Raw genomic sequence first — 17,655 nt, forward strand, 5'->3', positions numbered from 1 at the left:
AATTACCCCAATTTAATACGCAAAATATACTGCGGTAAACAGTTTTTGAAGTTAACCTGGGAACAAACATAACAAAGTTGGTGCAACCCATTTTATCTCTTTAACATTGTGCTATTTTACTGTCAGATTGTTGCATTTCCTTTTTGTGTGTTGCAACAAAACCATTTTTGACAGATAATGACACCCTTCTGATGTCAAAACTGTCCTATACTATTTTCCTTTTATCATTACATTACATTCTTTCACTGCCCGAAAAGGATCGGACGTTTAATAGTGAAAAACTAATTGGGGAAGGGTGCCATTTTTGGGATAACGGCACCAGACGTCAAAATAATTTGAGGCGGGAGGCCTGGCAGCCAATAAATGAACAGCAAGCATTTAAAAAGTACATCATCCTAACCGGTATTTCTTCGTACTCCCCGGTTTTGGTGCCGTATCGGTATTATTAGTAGTATTGGTGCAACACTAGTTGCTTGTCCTGTTTCCCTTAAAGTGAATCTTACGGTATACATTAATACTGATGAGAAAAAGTCCTATTTTTCAGCTCGGCTTTTAGTCTAAAACTATTTATTTCATTCAGCCGGCATGAGAAAGGCGGTGTGCCAGAAGAGGCTCCCTATCATTCATAAACAAGTCCTTTTTTTGTGTTTTTGGCATGATAGTTTTCATTGTATAAACTCAGTGGGAATGAAATTCACAGCATATACCGTTTCCATAAAATGTAATTTCAATGGGCAATTGCAGAATGGAATTCTATATTCTACTGGTCAAAGTGGAAGGCCAAAGGAGCCCCAGAATATTTATTAAGGTTTGCTTTTGCAGAGCCGGTCGCTGTTGGTCTAATAAAGGATTACTATTAATTAAGGATACAGTAAAAAGACACCATGTTTTGGTATGCGTACGGTGCAATATTTACGTTATTGACCAGGGGTGGAAAGAGTACACAAAAAAAGCTACTTTTACAATGATGACATTCTACTAATGGCTTATAAAATGTACTTAAACTAAAAGTGACGTGGTTTGAACCGCTGTAAAAGTGTGGAAAACAAACATATGAAACGGCATGATAGCTATAGCGCTATGTGACGTCAATTATTAGATGTAAACTAACTACTATGTCAAAGCATTTGTTTGCTAATGCTAGAAGCACTTATTTGCACGTTATGTGTTGATGTTGTCACGTACCTTGCATTTTACGTTTACGATGTTTGGGGCAGTCAGCCACATCCAATATGACGCCGTTGCGCAATACTTTTCTTGACATAAGAGAGCAGGGGTCTCCAAATTTTTCCATTTGGGGCCACAGGATTTCATTCCAAGCAAACAAGACAACACATTTTCACCATTCAGGAATCTTCCAGAGTATGATCACTTGATTGCAGTCAGGTGCAACTTGTTTGAGTTGAAACCTGATTGGTTAACTGTTGTTGCTGGATTCATGGGGAAAAAAGATCATAAACAAGACCAATAGTAGCCATTTGGAGACCCCTGTTTTGAAGGCTTTCTACTAAAATAACATGAGTAATTTCAATAAATACTTCAGAATATATAAATAAAAAGGAAGTTGTTACTTTCCACCCCTGATAGTAATGACTTGGCCTTTTATTTTTCTGGCTCTGTAATCAGGATGGCATCTTAATAGCTGGCGATCATCCCTCTTTATTCATCCCCGTCATCTTTTCCTTTCTCCTTCTTATCCTTTTTATCCTTCTTCTTCTTTTTCTTCTTCTTGGCATCCTCCTTCTTGCCAAAGCTAATGAAGTCCCCTTTATCTTCGACGGGGCCGGGGTCGTGGCGGATGGAAATAATGGCCGGTGAACCGGGGATGATGAAGGCTTCGGGGGGAATCTCGCCGGCTTTCAGGCCCGGCGGCGGGCAATAGCTTTGTCCGGCTCCGTAGCGGAAGTGCCAGCTGTTGCTGTTGACGCCGGCGCCTACTGGAGGGGAGAGTTCTCCGCCACCCTCGCCATCTATGCGTAGCCAGAAAAAATAAATAATAAATTATGATCATTATTAGGGCTCCATGATTTTAGCCCAAAAAAAAATTGTTGCCATTTTTGGGGGCTGATTTTAATTGGCCTACTCAAACTGGAGGTATTGACTAAAGGTCATGTCCAATTACAAATATAAAATATAAAAAATATGAATTAAATTCAAATGAATTCAGTCAAAAATGAAAAATGGAATGTTGACAGATTTATCCTTACTTTAGTTGCTTAACAATTGTAAGTACAAGGTCAAATTAATGAATTTATCAACTAATATTAGATATATGTTCCTTTGTATTTAAAAAAAACATAAAACCATGAATATTTTTTTTTTTACTGTTAATCACTTTTCTTTAAAAGGGAAATAATCTGTTATTAAGTATTAAGTCCACTTGGAGGTCAATGCCTCTAAATCACATTAGTCAAAGTGGTGGCCCGGGGGCCAAATCTGGCCCACCGCATCATTTTGCGTGGCCCGGGAAAGTAAATCATGAGTGCCGACTTTCTGTTTTAGGAGCAAATTAAAATGAAGAGTATAGATGTATATTAAATTTCCTGATTTTCCCCCTTTTAAATCAATCATTGTCATTTTTTAATCCATTTTTCTGTGTTTTTAGTTCAAAAATCATTTTGTAAAATCTAAAAATAGATTAAAAAAACAAGCTAAAATAAACATTGTTTTAGATCTATAAAAAAACTGAATATTCAGGGCTTTTAATCTAGTTCTTTTAATCAATTTATAAAAAAATAATCTAAATATTATATCTAAAATGGTCCGGCCCACATGAAATCAAGTTGACGTTAACGCGGCCCGCGAACCAACCCGAGTCGGACACCCCTGCTCCAAATGGGGCCATCAAAAATCGATGTTTCTTGCGATAATGATCGATAAATGGATTGCGCGGGGCAAATGGACAACATGATTGACAAGGTTAGACACGCCATTCATTTAAACAGTGAAGCCTGGCTAACAACACTCATGTTTCAGTACCATTGACAGGGATAGACGTCCAATCTATTTTCTCCATTCAGCCCCCCTCTCAATCCAAATGCTCAAATACTTCCAACAATTCTATTGTCTTCCCGCCATCGCCACCCGTATTAAAAAGTTCTGGTTTCAATAATTGAGCACCAGCGATGACATCCGTCAATCAAATCCCAGGCAAAAGGGTTCATGGTCTGAACCGCAGCTAAACGTAGGCGAGTGAGTTCAAAAGGTGAGAAATGAAAAAGGAAAGGGAATGCTAGAAGAAGCAACACGCTGGGAAAGATGGGGGGCGGGGACGGGGGGGACGGGGGGCAGACACGGCACGCCACGGCACGCCACGGCACGACGCCTTCCCTCTCAGGCCCACACCAGTCCTCGCTGTGCTCTGACCTACTTTCCGCCTGCTTTTGATTCAGATCAAACGAGCCTTCGCCAAATGATTCTTTTGGATTTTTTTTCTTTGTAGGCTATTTATGACATTACTGGAGAGCCGAAAACGGTTTCCACTCCTCTGGCGCCGGGAAGCACGCCGTGAGAAGTCTTGGCCCACATTTGAAACCAGTTCATCAAGTCAATTTCATGCCAGCACTCGCACCGGCGGCCAACAGTCGACAACTTGGCATGGCTGACCAATCAAAATATTGTTTGCAAAACGTCCTAACAATCCGAGACAGCAATTTGCGCCATTCGTAAAAACATGTTTTCCTAAACTTTATGATGAAATGGGGAGTGTCAGTTGAGGAAACTGAACAAAACAAGTTGATTAGGATTCCTTTAAATGGCTTTTCTTTCCGTCTACCTGTCAGAATGATGTACAAATAACTATTATTTATCATACAATTGCTACCAAGTAGATATGCTTCTGTTAGCAATTTTGCTCCTCATATTTTTATGCAAAAAATCAAGAAATAATCCATCAGAAATGGATTCATCTTTAGCTGCAAATAAGCCGTCCTTGCTCGGTTGCCATGACACCTGCCGTGATAAATTCCCGTATTAGAAACCCGTCATCCTACATTTAGGAAAAGGATGTGACTTTCCATCCGACCCATAATTCCACCCCCAAAATAACAAAACCTTTTTGTCAAGATTTCGCTGCGTCGACTGGTCCTCGTCTATTCTGCTCCTTCGTTTTCCTTTTGCTCGCTAATTCTCCCATTGAGAGGTTGGGCGGGTTGCCATGGGAACAGCCTTCACCCACTCCCCGCTGACGGAGGGTGCGGCTGCTGCAGCAATCTCTCCGTTAGTCAGCGTTGCCAGGCAACAAGTCACATGGTGTTCCCTAGCAACAACACTACTGCGGGAACTTGCCAATCCTCTTAACCTTTCTCATTTTTCATCCCAGCAGCACCTCTCACCAGCCCCAACCTAAATGACTTTCACTATTAAAAGCACAGCGTTTTGCTTCTCTTTCACTGTCACGGACGTCGATAGACGTCCAATCGCGTGCCTGTCCAAAACTAATCAGCTTGAGTTCAATTAAACACATGAATTATTTTACCTGCGCATTGTGGGTTAAAAAACAGGTCGTTTGTTGAATACGGCTTTTAAATTGATTATTATAGGGGACGCCGTTAAGCGCATTTAATCTGTTAATTATTTTAACGGCACGCAAAGTCGTTGGCCGGCTTTGACGGGAATAGACGTCCATTCCATTTGAAGTGGGAGGGTCTCGGAGAATGGCGCAGGTAAAAAAAAATAAAAAAAAATAAAAAACAAAAAAAAAACATATATATATATTTTTAAAAACAGCAAGGAATATTTGAACGCTGAGTGAAACGCTAACTGAAAATCAATGCTCACGATTGAACCAAAAAACAGACTGAAAAATCCTCTTTTGAGCCCCCCCCAAAAAACCAAAAGTCTATTCTCACTCATTATCACTAAGCCAGTGTGTGTGTGTAAATAATGAAGCACAGGTCATGTTTTAGGTCAGCACTATTTACATTGCTTGTGCTGCAACAGATGTTCAACATTGCCACCCACACGCTACAAATCATTTTCCAATTGGATTTTTTTTTTTCCTTTTAGAACAAAAGCACCGTTCCCAGTATGGCGCAGCTGTTGATCTGTCTCTCCTGGCTTTTCCAACGCTCGACTGAGTTATAATTAGAGCCAAGATGCAAATAAAGAAGGGATATTTCCCCTCGTTCATACCAATTTACAACAACATTTCGTTTTCAGGACGACTGCTATTTGTATTAATTAGTCATAAAATATATAGGGGCATTGACTAATGATGTTAATAGCCCAATGGGAAATTTCAACCTCCCCCTAACCAGAATTCAAAGAAGAAAAATCCATGATCATGTAGGCTGCAGAAACTTTTACATCAAGATAACTTTTTTTTTAATGCAAATGCCCCATGCAGAGCTTCAACTATAATTATAAATTTACAAACACCATAGACCGGGGGTGGCCAAACTATTCCACAAAGGGTCGCAGTGGGTGCGGGTTTGCATTCCAACCCAATTAAGAGGACACCTTTTGACCAATCCGGTGTCCTCTAAGTGAAATCAGTGAATCGCAGTCAGGTGGTGCTTCTTTTTTCAGCACAACCCCCATTGGTTCAAGTGTCTGTGCTTGATCGCTTGGAGAAAAAAAACCCTGCACCCACAGCGGCCCTCGAGAACCGGATTGCCCACTCTTGCCCTAGACACAAAAAAGCTCATGCTGGTGATCGCAATCAAACGCAAACACACTCAACTGCCTGCTTTTGTTTCAATCCACCAACTAATTTCACTTTTGCTGCCAAATTCCAGCTTGGTTTGGGACGTCAGCCTTTAATTGATGTTCAATTGTTTGATTGACTCTCACCTGCAGCACTGGAGACCGTGGGCCAGTTCTGGACCAGCATGCCTTGGGCTCCCTGCATGACAGAAGCCTCCTCCATGTGGACCGAACTGAAAAGACACACGCACAGATGAACGCAAACATGATTGACCGTTGATTGGCTGCAATTGACAGTGTTAGAAGGCCCTCCCAGTCAAAATCAATTGGACATCTCTGAACCTCGATGGCAAACAACGAGTTTGCCAGTGTGAATCTGATTAAATAAGATCATTTTGATTACAATGGAAGCTGTTTTGGCCCTTCCGTTTTCCAATAATCAGATTGTAATCAAAAGCTATGCTAACGTGACACGAGAAAAGCTCAAAGTTCCGACTAATGAGTTTTCTTTACTTCTAATCGCTACGGAATTTGAATCATTTCAGGCTAACAACGTTGACCGCTCTCTTGCGTGCTCTTCTGCTCCATCCGAGTTTGCTTTAATTACAAATTAGTGTTCATTTCTACGGTGCGCTCGTATCATAATGTGCATCATGTCATCAGAGACTGTAACATGTTGTGGATTAACCGAAGGCATCATTGCAATTTGCCGCCGCCGTTTCCAAAATGTCATCGCGCGTGATGTTCGTCGAAGGTGGAGATGCTCTCATTAACACTTCACCTCGACTGTCATCTATGTACTCCCTCCGCCATTTTGCACGTCACATTGAATTCGGTGACCCACATTCCTGAAATAATCATTAAGAGGGGAAACGACACATTGACTCATTAGCAGAATTTTAAGAAGTAAAAGCATAACTAGGTGTCAAAACCAATGCTGGTATGGCAAAGGATGAAAATATCATTGAATTTGGCCCACAAAAGAACCTTAAATTCACTCTACGTTTTGTTGTATTCCTCAGGTTTGACACTAGATGGAGTTAGTCACTTGAAACAGTGCCTCTCCGTTATTTCCAATCAATGTAGAAAATGAATTTCAGTATTTTGTTTCATATCAATAAAAAGAATATAATCCAGTCTGATCAAAACAATGGACATTCTTGACAATTTGCCATTGATGGACATTTTGTCTTTGTGCTTCAAAGTGTGTTTCAATCTAATCTTGGACGTCTACCACTGTCATATGTCGATCTTTGAATTTTTCTAAAAGTGGCCTCTGGGGGAAAAAACGCTCTGCTTTAGAGTAAACATTTGAAATAATTTGTCTAAAGAAATATCCATTGAATGGACAGCAAGTGTTCATCAATAGCAGTCAAAAAGCCATTAAACTTGTTTATTTTTGTTCATTTATCCTTATTCTCTCCTTGAAAAGTAAGCGTGTGGTAAAAAAGAAACAAATTAACATCCCAATTGTCCACTGGTGTCTGTATTAACATCTTCACACCTCCAGAAACAACGGTGTATAAATAAAGGCACGCGTGCGGCAGACAATGATGTGCGCGTACGTCAGCTAATGTGCTAAAGGTCGTAACGCATTTGTCCTTCATGCTTCCCGCTTAAAGAGCCAAACTGGGGGATGTGAATGGCCTATATAGCGTTACACTGCACACAAAATGTGCTCGGCTAGATTTGCACGGGCGAAGCCTTATATATAGGCCATGGCTCGCTATGGGTGAAAACCTCTGGGTACTCCCATTTGCGATATAAAGCTCATGATAATATCACGATAAGGGGATACAGAAATTATGCATGGGTCGGGAAATCATTGTGCAATATTCCTATCGTGCAAAAAAAACAAGCTCTTTTCATTATGTTATTGGGGATTTCAATGAGTTGATCACTAATCGATGCCCGATCCATTTGAAGTGGGAGGTTTGGCTTTCTTTTATTCGCTGCCAACCCTCCCACTTTAAATGGATTGGACGTCGATGACCGTCAATGGTTGCCAGGGCTCTCGTTTTTGGGGGAATTGCATATTAATTTACAGTCTTTTCCTGTTGATTTGGGTCACTCAATAGAAAGTGATTCAGGAATGTCCTTAAAAGATTGGTAAAGTGACAAAAAAGGGCCATAATGACTTAAAATAAACAGGAATTTAATTGTAGCATTTAGCGCACGTTAATTATTGAAGCTCATAGAAATACGGATTTGATCGCAATTAAAATCTGTCATCATTACCCAGCCCTAATGCATAATTATCAACTATTTTATGCTTGCAGTGACCGGTTCTGATTGGCCAAATTGTACTGCATTTCAGGCTTTAGAAGGCTTTGGATCATTTTGACAGGCATCGAGCAATACCGGACATACCGCGAAGATCACTAAACATTTTATAAGGTGAGCGTAGCTTGCAAAACAGTCACTTACCTCTGCACCCCGGCCCTCAAAGACGCAGAATATCGCCAGTCAGCATTTGGGGCTTTTGGCTGAGCGTGCAAAAGGTGAGTGGAAGAGCAGATGGGGGTTGGGGGGGGGGGGGGGGGGGGGCAGTGGATGGGGAGGGGGGAGGACAGCAAAAGAGTTAAGTTCAATCGCATTCAAGTGCATAGCCGGGCCAATCTCTACAGCCTCATCAATGAATCATGATACATATCCCTGCTCTGAATATGATCAGAGCTCACACAAGACAAGCACGCACACACAAACACACACACACACACGTACACAAACACACAAGGGTATATCTTGATATCTGTTGGCACATAATGCACACGCATGTGCTAAATGTGGTCCAGGATTGAATTTTGGGCCTTTTGTCTTTCCCTCTCAAGCTGTGCAAATGAAAGACAGTCATGCTTTGGTCTTGCTAATGCTTCCCAGTAGACTTGTGGGAAATGATTGGCCATAAAACTAATACAAGAGAGCCACGGTAGCTTCTGCAACCACACCCTTTGCCTTGGATCTCCATAAATGGCTTCAGCAAAGTGTCATGTGATGCACGGAGGTCTCCCAAGCCAAAATATAAAGTTTAATCTTAATGAATTGAGATGAATCGAAAAGCAGACTATCATCATATTAGACTATGGCTATCTTAATCACAATCATTATATATATATATATATATATATATATATATATATATATATATATATATATATATTTATATATATATATATATATTTAGTGGGTTACTTTCAGTAAAAAAAAGTTTAAAAATGGTGCCGTTCCTGTCAAATGACAAAATCATCTAAAAACAAAAAAAAAACCTCTTTAAATGGCAATTAGCAAGCCAGAAGATGTGATCTTAATTTTGCCCGGCAACTCGTCTCATCGTAACTTTTGCCCGACAACTCGTCTCATCGTAACTTTTGCCCGGTCTATCAATTGCACCAAGCCAAGTGTAAAAAAAGTCTTTGTCCGCTTCACACACGCACCCACTTTGCCCACTCGGTCAGATATGAAGAGCGATGAGGTAGCGACAACATGACCCACTCCGAGAGCGGATGTGATGACAACCTCCGATGAGGACTCGCAAATCTCTGAATCATCAGAAATCACACGGGATGGAGAAAAGCATCAGGCCTGACGTTGATGCAAAGTGAGTGCCGAGCAGGGCTCGGCTGGGCCGAGAGACGGCACGTTTACGTTAGGGCTGAGGTCGAGCACGGGGAATGAAACGATCCCACGTTGTTGGGAAGGGGAGCGTTACAAAAGGGTCTCAAACGGAACAAGTGGGCGTGACCACCTAAATGAATGCAAAATTGCAGAATGACCAGTAAATAAACAAAACCTACGTCATCGGGAAAGTGACTACTATTTGGGTTAATGAAGAAGAGTGATTATTTTTGCCTTGGGCATTGCATTTTGGGTAATTTAGGCTACTCAGATTTTCATACTGGAGCCTACATGACACAAAATGTCACCAGGTCTCAACTATGATGATATACATATATGGGGTTAAAAAAATATATATAGTTATTTTTCATGTATAGTTTTTATAAGTGAGAGACAATAAAGTAATCAGGGGAGGCCGGTGACTGAGTGTTTAGCGCGTCGGCCTCACGTTGGGGGACCTGGGTTCAAATCCAGGTCGGTCCACCTGTTTGTAGTTTGCATGTTCTCAGCGTGGGTTTTCACCGGGTATTCCGGTTTCCACCCGCATTACAAAGACATGCATGGTAGGCTGATTGGACACTCTAAATTGCCCCTAGCTATGAGTGATTGGTTGTATGTCTCATTGTGGCCTGCGATTGGCCGGCCACCAATTCAGGGTGTTCCCTGTTCTGGACCAAAGTCAGCTGGGATAGGCTCCAGCACCCTTTGTGACCCTAGTGAGGATGAAGCGGTTCAGAAAATGTGATGAGATAATAATAGCAATCAAATAAAAGTATCACTTTTTCATTCATTCGTCCTTCCTAGTCAAAATGGATTGGACATCTGGTGGTTATGAAGGGTTAAACCTTAAAGTTGTGCCCGCAGGTGGAAAAAGAGGAATAAGGCGTACCTCCGGACAGATTTGAAGCGAGGCGTCCGGCATGCTCAGCCTTCGTACAAATCCGCTCCCACTGGTGAAGAATCGATCGGCGCCGCTGCCCCAGGTGCCGCTGATGGGCCTCCCCGTGTTGTAGAACATGAAGGTGTCGCTGCCGGAGGTGGCCGTCAGGCAGGTCTTGTAGCAGTAGGTCTTTGTCAGCGAGCCGTTCCCTCGCACTTCGATATAGTGAGGCTCCACTTTCAGGTCCCTCCGGAGGACCACGTTGTTGTTGGGTTGCCCCGCCATCCCGCCGGGGGCGCCGCCCGCACTCACGCTGCCGCTCCCGCCGTCCGGAGGGGGTTTCTGCGAGCCGCAGCAAGGGGAGCAGGATCCGGGTTGGGTGCAGTAGGCGTGGCAGCGCACGATGGCCAGGACCACCACGGTGACCAGGAAAACAAAGGTGGTGGCGCTCAGGGCCACGATCAGGTACAGGGTGACGTTGGAGAAGAGGAGCGTGCTGTGGGGTCTGATGATCCTCTTGGGATCCGGCACCACCTTGGGGGGCGCCTCCATGACGGCCACGTTGATGGTGGCCGTGGACGACAGGGCGGGCTGTCCGTGGTCCTTGACCAAGACGGTCAGAGCGAAGGAGGTGGAGTTGTCCTCCAGGATACGGCGGGTGGTCCGGATCTCGCCCGTGTGTTCGTGCACCTTGAACAAGTCCAGGTCGGTGGCCGTCTCCAGCACGTAGACCAGCCAGGCGTTGGGACCGGCGTCGGCGTCGTACGCCACCACCTTGGTCACCAGGGCGCCGGGATCGGCGTTCTTGGGAACCGTCTCCAAGGAGCGCGTGCCGTTACCCGGCGGGTTGACGATGAGCGGCGCGTGGTCGTTCTGGTCCATGACGTAGATGTAGACGGTGGCCACGCGGCTCAGCGGGGGGATGCCGCCGTCTTGGGCCTTGACCTGGAAGTGAAACTCGCGCAACGACTCGTAGTCGAAGGCTCGCAGGGCGTAGGCCTCCCCGCTGTCGGCCTTCACCGACACGTACGAGGCCACGGGGATGCCGTGGTTGTTGTCGTTGAGCACCGTGTAGGTGATGCGCGCGTTCTCCTTGATGTCGGCGTCCTGGGCCTTCACCGTGCACAGGGAGGCGCCGGGTCCGTTGTTCTCCGTCACGTAGACCGTGTAGGACGTCTGCTCGAAGCGCGGCGGGTTGTCGTTGACGTCCGCCACGTCCACCTGGATGGTCTTCCGAGAGGAGAGAGGCGGGATCCCCCCGTCCGTGGCGCTCAGAGTCACGTTGTAGGCGTCGGTGGTCTCGCGGTCCAGGAAGGCCGAGGTGACCAGGGTGTAGTAGTTCCGGAAGGATTTGATCTGGAAGGGGAGCCCCGCCGGGATCTCCAAAGTCACCTGCTTGTTGGCGCCCGAGTCCCGATCGGTGACGCTGATGAGGGCCACCACCGTGTCGGCGCGGGCGTCCTCCCTGACGGGGCTGGACAGGGACGACAGCACGATCTGGGGGACGTTGTCGTTGACGTCCACCACCTCCACCACCACCTTGCAGTGCGCCGCCACCGCGCCGGGACCCTTGTCCATGGCTTGGATGTACATCTCGTAGGAGTTAGTCTCCTCGAAATCCACGTTGCTGCTCACTCGTATCTGCCCCGTGTTGGTGTCCATGCTAAACATCTGCCTGACTCTCTCTGGGGTGTAGCTGCTGAAGGAGTAGTAGACCTCCCCGTTGGTACCCTCGTCCAGATCGCTGGCGTTCAGCTTGATTACCAGGGTGTTCTTGGGCGAATTCTCCAACAGCTTCACCTTGTACACCGAGTTGTCGAACACGGGCACGTTGTCGTTGGAGTCCAGCACGCGCACGTTGACGATGGCCGTGCCCGTTCTCTCGGGCGTCCCGCCGTCCACGGCGCTGAGAATTAACTGGTGGTAAGGCGTTTGCTCCCGATCCAGGGGCTTTTTCAGCACCAGCTCGATGTGCTTGGCGTTTAAGGAGGGTTTGTTGGACACCAGCGCAAAATGGTCATTTGTGCTCAGCTGGTACAAGCGGACCGAGTTGGAGCCCACGTCCGTATCCTGGGCGTTTTCCACCGGATAGCGGGATCCGGGCAAGGCGGATTCCGTGATCTCCACTTGGTACTCGTCCCTGGGGAACTGCGGCGCGTTGTCGTTGACGTCCGCCACCTGCACCTCGACGTGATGCACCTCGGTGGGATTCTCCAGCAGGACCTCCAGGTTGATTAGGCAGCTGCCGGACGAATCGCACAGCGCCTCCCTGTCCATCCTTTCGTTGACCAGCAATTTGCCGTTTTTGGGGTTGACGACCACGTAGCGTTTTCCGCCGCCGCTGCTGCTGGAGGTTACCTTGATTTTTCGGCTGGCCAGCTTTCGAATATCCAGCCCCAGGTCGTGCGCCAGATCGCCGACCAGTGCCCCGTTCTCCAGTTCTTCCGACACCGAGTAGCTCAACTGTCCAAAGGAAAGGCCACAGAAAAGGGAGAAGATGACAAAATGATAATAAAAAGGCACAATGCTCGCCAGCCGGTGGAGTCTCCCGGCAACAGCCATCGCAAACTCCGAGGATCCGCAGACGGATTAAACGCAGCCTTCCGCCTTTTTAGCTTGCAGGACCATGCGTGCCAGCACCTCATCAAGGTGCCCTAAATGGTCTCCGGCAGGATGAAACAGGCGTCGCTCATCCATTGTTGGACTCGGTGATGGCAAATTCTCTCCAGCTCGCCCATATTTGCTTTCCTTTGTCCGTGATGCGATTTTTTTTCCTCCCAATGCGCGCTGCTGACGGGTGTGTTTCCTCGCCACTGAAGCCGCGAGATGTGTCAAATTGGCCACAATATCCCCTAGCACCCCTTCAAAATCAAACAACATCCGTACTTGGATTTCAGCGTCCAAACTAGGTGTACAGTTCAGATCTAGAAACATATAAAACACCCAAGAGTCGATTAAATGCTCAAAAGAATCAAATATCACCTCTCTGATACAATCAGTTTAATTTGTTGTGACTTTTAGAGTATTATATATTAAAAAATGAATGTTCATCCTTTGGCCTATTGACTATCTGCTCAAAACTAAGAGATTTTTGTAAAATAGCAAGATTGCAAGATTTATGTAAACATATGATTGTCCTTTTGTGGTGGAGAAATTCACTAGCATCTTTTTGTTTCCTTTGTAAAAGTGAAATCGTTTTTAAAAACATAGAGTATGTTGATATATCACTATATTGATGCATGATACCATAACAAAAATGTGCATGAGTACACAGTAGTAGTCATATAGTTGTGGTAAATACACACAAAAACCACGTATAGGATCAGATCATAAGATACTTGTTGAATATATTGTCATTAAACAACAAAAACAACTCCATCAAATGTTCCATTGAATGGTTCGCAGTCAGATGGTCGAGCAGGACCTCCAAATTTCACCATCAGCTTTTACTTTGAAAGGCAAAGCCAGAATACAAGCTAACGAATAGAGACGACTTAACATCAGCAGTGCTCCATCCCACCCTTGCGCGCACCCAGTCTCAGGTTTTCGCCCCCCTCCTCCTACAGCAAGACCCCCCCATCACCCCCTCCGAGCCAATATTATGTCGTTTCTAGGCAAAGCTTGCCTTGTACGTGACCAAATACAAAATCTATCATTTTGCAGAAAGATCGGTGACAATGAAAACGGGGGGAGTGCTACAAGGATAAAATGAACACGCCATCGCTTGGGTGTTGTCCGAGATCCTCGTTTCGCGTCGTGAAATGCGCGTCTTGGTCTCCCATTGTCTGCGTTGGAGCGTTTCTTCATTCGCCGGTAGTGATTGTGTGGCCAGATGATTGGGCAAGGCACGGGCGGCGGGCAGCAGGGAGAGAAAAACATTGCACTGACAATCACAAGCTTCCCTCCGCATGGATCAGTGTCTGTGGTAGACCCCAGACTGTCAGGTCACATCATCGCATTTGGAGACGCCCGGAGTGGACCCCAGAAAGCACAAGTATCAGGTTGCCTCGGGGGAGAAACGCGATATGGGCTGGAACATAAACCGAGATGGGCCGGATGTTTCATTTCTTCTGCAACTCAAGCGAAGAATCATTCGACAATTAATTGGCAGCTATTGTCAGTGATGGACGTCCAGTTGGTTTAAAGGGGGAGAATTGACTGCGAATGCTTGCCTTTCTGTGCCATTGAGGGCGCTCGAAGTTAATGGCAGTCAATAGGTTAATATAGAGCAAGTGACTATTTCATATCAAATTAATATGATAGACCTGGTGTCTACGTATGTGCGAATTTTGAGTTATATTCGGCTATAAGGTCTACATTGTGATCATTTAAAAATATTTTAATACATTTATTGCTAGAAATACTTATTTTCATTTTAAATATCTCGTTCTTACATGCTACTATATGCACCATTTAACAATATATGAATTCAGTCAAATGACGTTTACGTACAGTCGTTTCAGCACCAAGGACAGCGTCTTTTCGAGCCGTAAGACAGTGTTCTTGTCAACCCAATTAGATGAATTAAAATGAATTACACAGTCACACAGGCTAATTAAGTTATCACTTTAATTAGTTTAAATCTATCTGTGACAGCTGCATGTATCTACCAACATGGCAAGTTGTTTGGAGGCTAGCTGCTCGAATTTGAACCCTTCCTCGGAGGGGGAAGGAATGAAAAGCCTATACGTACATTTAATTATGACCTGATTTTGGTTTTATTTTTCTGCAGATCCAAGTGAAAAAAATAATTGTAGTGAATGGAAACACGAGTTGAACATCGTATGGGAAATGAACGGGGCCTGTGAAAATGTAAGGGTCATTTTTGGTCAAATTTTGGAAATAATTTGACATGTTTGCCTAAAAGTGACTGATAACATTGGTTTGCTTGGGTGTTGTAAACAATATCAATTTGACAAAAACTAGGATCATTCTGACTTTGAAAAAATGACATCTTAAATGTTTTGCTTTGCAAAGAATCCCAGCAATTATTGCATGATTTCAGAATCTGAAGAGGCCTCATATTCCCCAAGGAAAAAAAAAACGATGAAGTGGTGTGTGTGTGTGTGTGTGTGTGTGTGTGTGTGTGTGTGTGTGTGTGTGGTTCTCACGGACTGTCGGATAGAGGACTAAGCCAAAGCTAAGTGCAGTGCTGCCTGGACTCCATCTTGAGTGATGCCTGTGGCAGATTATTTATATGTATGCCTGCCCTTGCCAGGGGGTCAATGCTGCATTATGATGTTGGCCATGTTGCCATTTTTCTCCCGTCAAATGGCCACACGGAAAGGAAAATCAACTACCTGGACACATACTGCAAGTCTGGGCCAATTCAAACTAAAACACGCACAGAAAAGTCAAGTAAATGAAAACTATTCATATGACCATACCCCAAAATAGGTGTCCAATGTATTTGAAATGGGAGGGCTGACAGTGAATGACCTAAGTCAGTATAGATTGAGATGTGCAAAAGAATGGAGGATTTTTCCATTGCTTGCAATGGAAGGTTTGAGAAAATAACATGTTGACATTTCTTTGTGAGGACTGTACATCAAATTTAGGGCAGTGATCACAACTGGCACTGCAACACGCAGCAAACGGCCGTTGTCATGGAAACACAATGTTCTGATCTTATGCAACGAATCCCAAAATGATTTCTAAAAGGCCGCAGAGAAATCTCAACAAAACACCTTTGAACACCGACGACTATACCGAGAGAGAGAGAGAGAGAGAGAGATAGCTATTTTAACAACTGGTGGTGACTGCCATTTTTAGTGGAGCGCTGTCCTACTTTATGTGGCGTCTATTTGATGATCCTGATTTTATTGAAATTCACTGCCTGCGTATGACTGCTTTTGGGCATTCCAAAAAAACCAACTGAAACCATAAACACCTAGCGTCCATATATGTTGACATCACTTTTTATATGTTCACTTATACATACTGACCCTTTATTAAATAAATCAAAAGTCAAACTCAAACTCAAAATCTGATCTCCATATGATGATGCTAGGTTCAAATTAGAATTTTAATCATTTTTAGCCCACTTGGAGGGTTTGTTTGGCCATCATTTGTATATATTATATTCATTAATTAAAAGAAAAATCTAATAATTATTATATAATTTCACAAATTAACCATCATCAGTTAAAATGTTAATGAATAATCACATTTAAAACCGAAATAAACTTTAAAACACTTTAAAGGTGATGTTTTTAAACAGTATTTACCTCCCTTGCTTGCCACCGACAAACATAGGCGTCCAATTCGTTCAAACAGCGAGGAGTGGCTGCGACTGGCACCGATGTTCATTCCCATTTCCCAGTCGAAATGAATTGGACGCCCATCGCCGTCAATGGCAGCTCACTGAGTTAAAGCCGCGACCCGAAAACACCACCGAGGTTTGCGCTTAGAGGGCCGGCGTTCATTTGACATTTCTTTTTACAGATGCGCTAACACATTTGTATTCCCGTCCGGCTCTGCGCGCATTTCCAAATCGGAGTGACAATCTGTTCGTGTGGGTTGCCTGCCGCGCCATTGCAGTGACTGACTGACTGCTTATCTCTCCTCAAAAGAGAAATAAGGGCCAGGAAAAAAAACCAACCTCATTCTCCTTCAGGCCAAGGTCCATCCACATCAGGGGGCTGGAGTTAACTTAATTTGCTCTTCTCTTTGCCGTGCCTGTGATTGGTGGAAACTAAAGCATTAATGGATCACAATCATGACCCCATGGTTTCAGCTATCTATCTATTTATCTATCTATCTATCTTCCCTGCTGTTCTAATGACCCTCTACGATTGGACAATTGGGTCAAATGTCCCATGTTACACTTTATTGTGAGGAATTGATTCAGAGTGTTCCAATTTGACGCTAACAAAAACTTTAATGGCTGTGGGGGGATTAGGAAAAAACAAGAAAGACAGGTTTTATGTGGACAGATATGGCTTGGCGAGGCAATCAGAAACACCTGAGCTAACAAGCGGGGGTGGGAAACTAAAAGGTGAACTCAATAGGCAATCACAGGGACAGGCCATGCGGGGGGAAAAACAACGTACCAAATCCAATCCCTGACACGAAGTAGAACGACAACTTGGCAAATCAACACAATCTGTTGAAAATCCTCTAAACCGCTTTGCCCCCAAATCTGAAAATCCACATTTTATAATAACCTAATCCACCACAAATAAATAAATAAGGAAAACGACACCGAAGCCAAGTCTACTGCAAGTTTCAAAGCGGAATTTGGTTGTTGTGGCCTTTTCGCAACCTACTGTGTAAATATTTCATTGAAAAACTCTTAGTAACTGCTGTCGTGTTTATGTTTTAATTGCCTCATCATAAAAAATAAAAAATATTAAAAACGGAGAACAAAGGCGAGGTGAAGCAAATGATCTTGCATAACACAATTCAACTTTACTTAAAAGCACATTAATATTAGACAATATTACAAAACAGAAAAAAACAGAATACTAAATAAGATTTCATATCTCATGTAATTGAAGGCTCTGAAAGAATCA

General features: G+C 44.1%; 1 protein-coding gene across 1 annotated transcript; it reads right to left on the minus strand.

Moving 5' to 3' along the window:
* Nucleotides 1-1,378: 1,378 nt before the first annotated feature.
* pcdh2ac (protocadherin 2 alpha c) lies at nucleotides 1,379-17,000 on the minus strand. Its single transcript, XM_077592577.1, has 5 exons — nucleotides 16,743-17,000; nucleotides 10,151-13,065; nucleotides 8,074-8,132; nucleotides 5,794-5,879; nucleotides 1,379-1,970 (listed from the first exon to the last, which is right to left on the minus strand). The coding sequence occupies exons 2-5, from the start codon at nucleotides 12,701-12,703 to the stop codon at nucleotides 1,660-1,662; spliced, it is 3,009 nt and encodes a 1,002-aa protein (XP_077448703.1). The 5' UTR covers nucleotides 12,704-13,065; nucleotides 16,743-17,000; the 3' UTR covers nucleotides 1,379-1,659.
* Nucleotides 17,001-17,655: the final 655 nt, after the last annotated feature.

The sequence above is a fragment of the Stigmatopora argus genome, chromosome 22 (assembly GCF_051989625.1).
Source record: "Stigmatopora argus isolate UIUO_Sarg chromosome 22, RoL_Sarg_1.0, whole genome shotgun sequence".
NCBI lineage: Eukaryota > Metazoa > Chordata > Actinopteri > Syngnathiformes > Syngnathidae > Stigmatopora > Stigmatopora argus.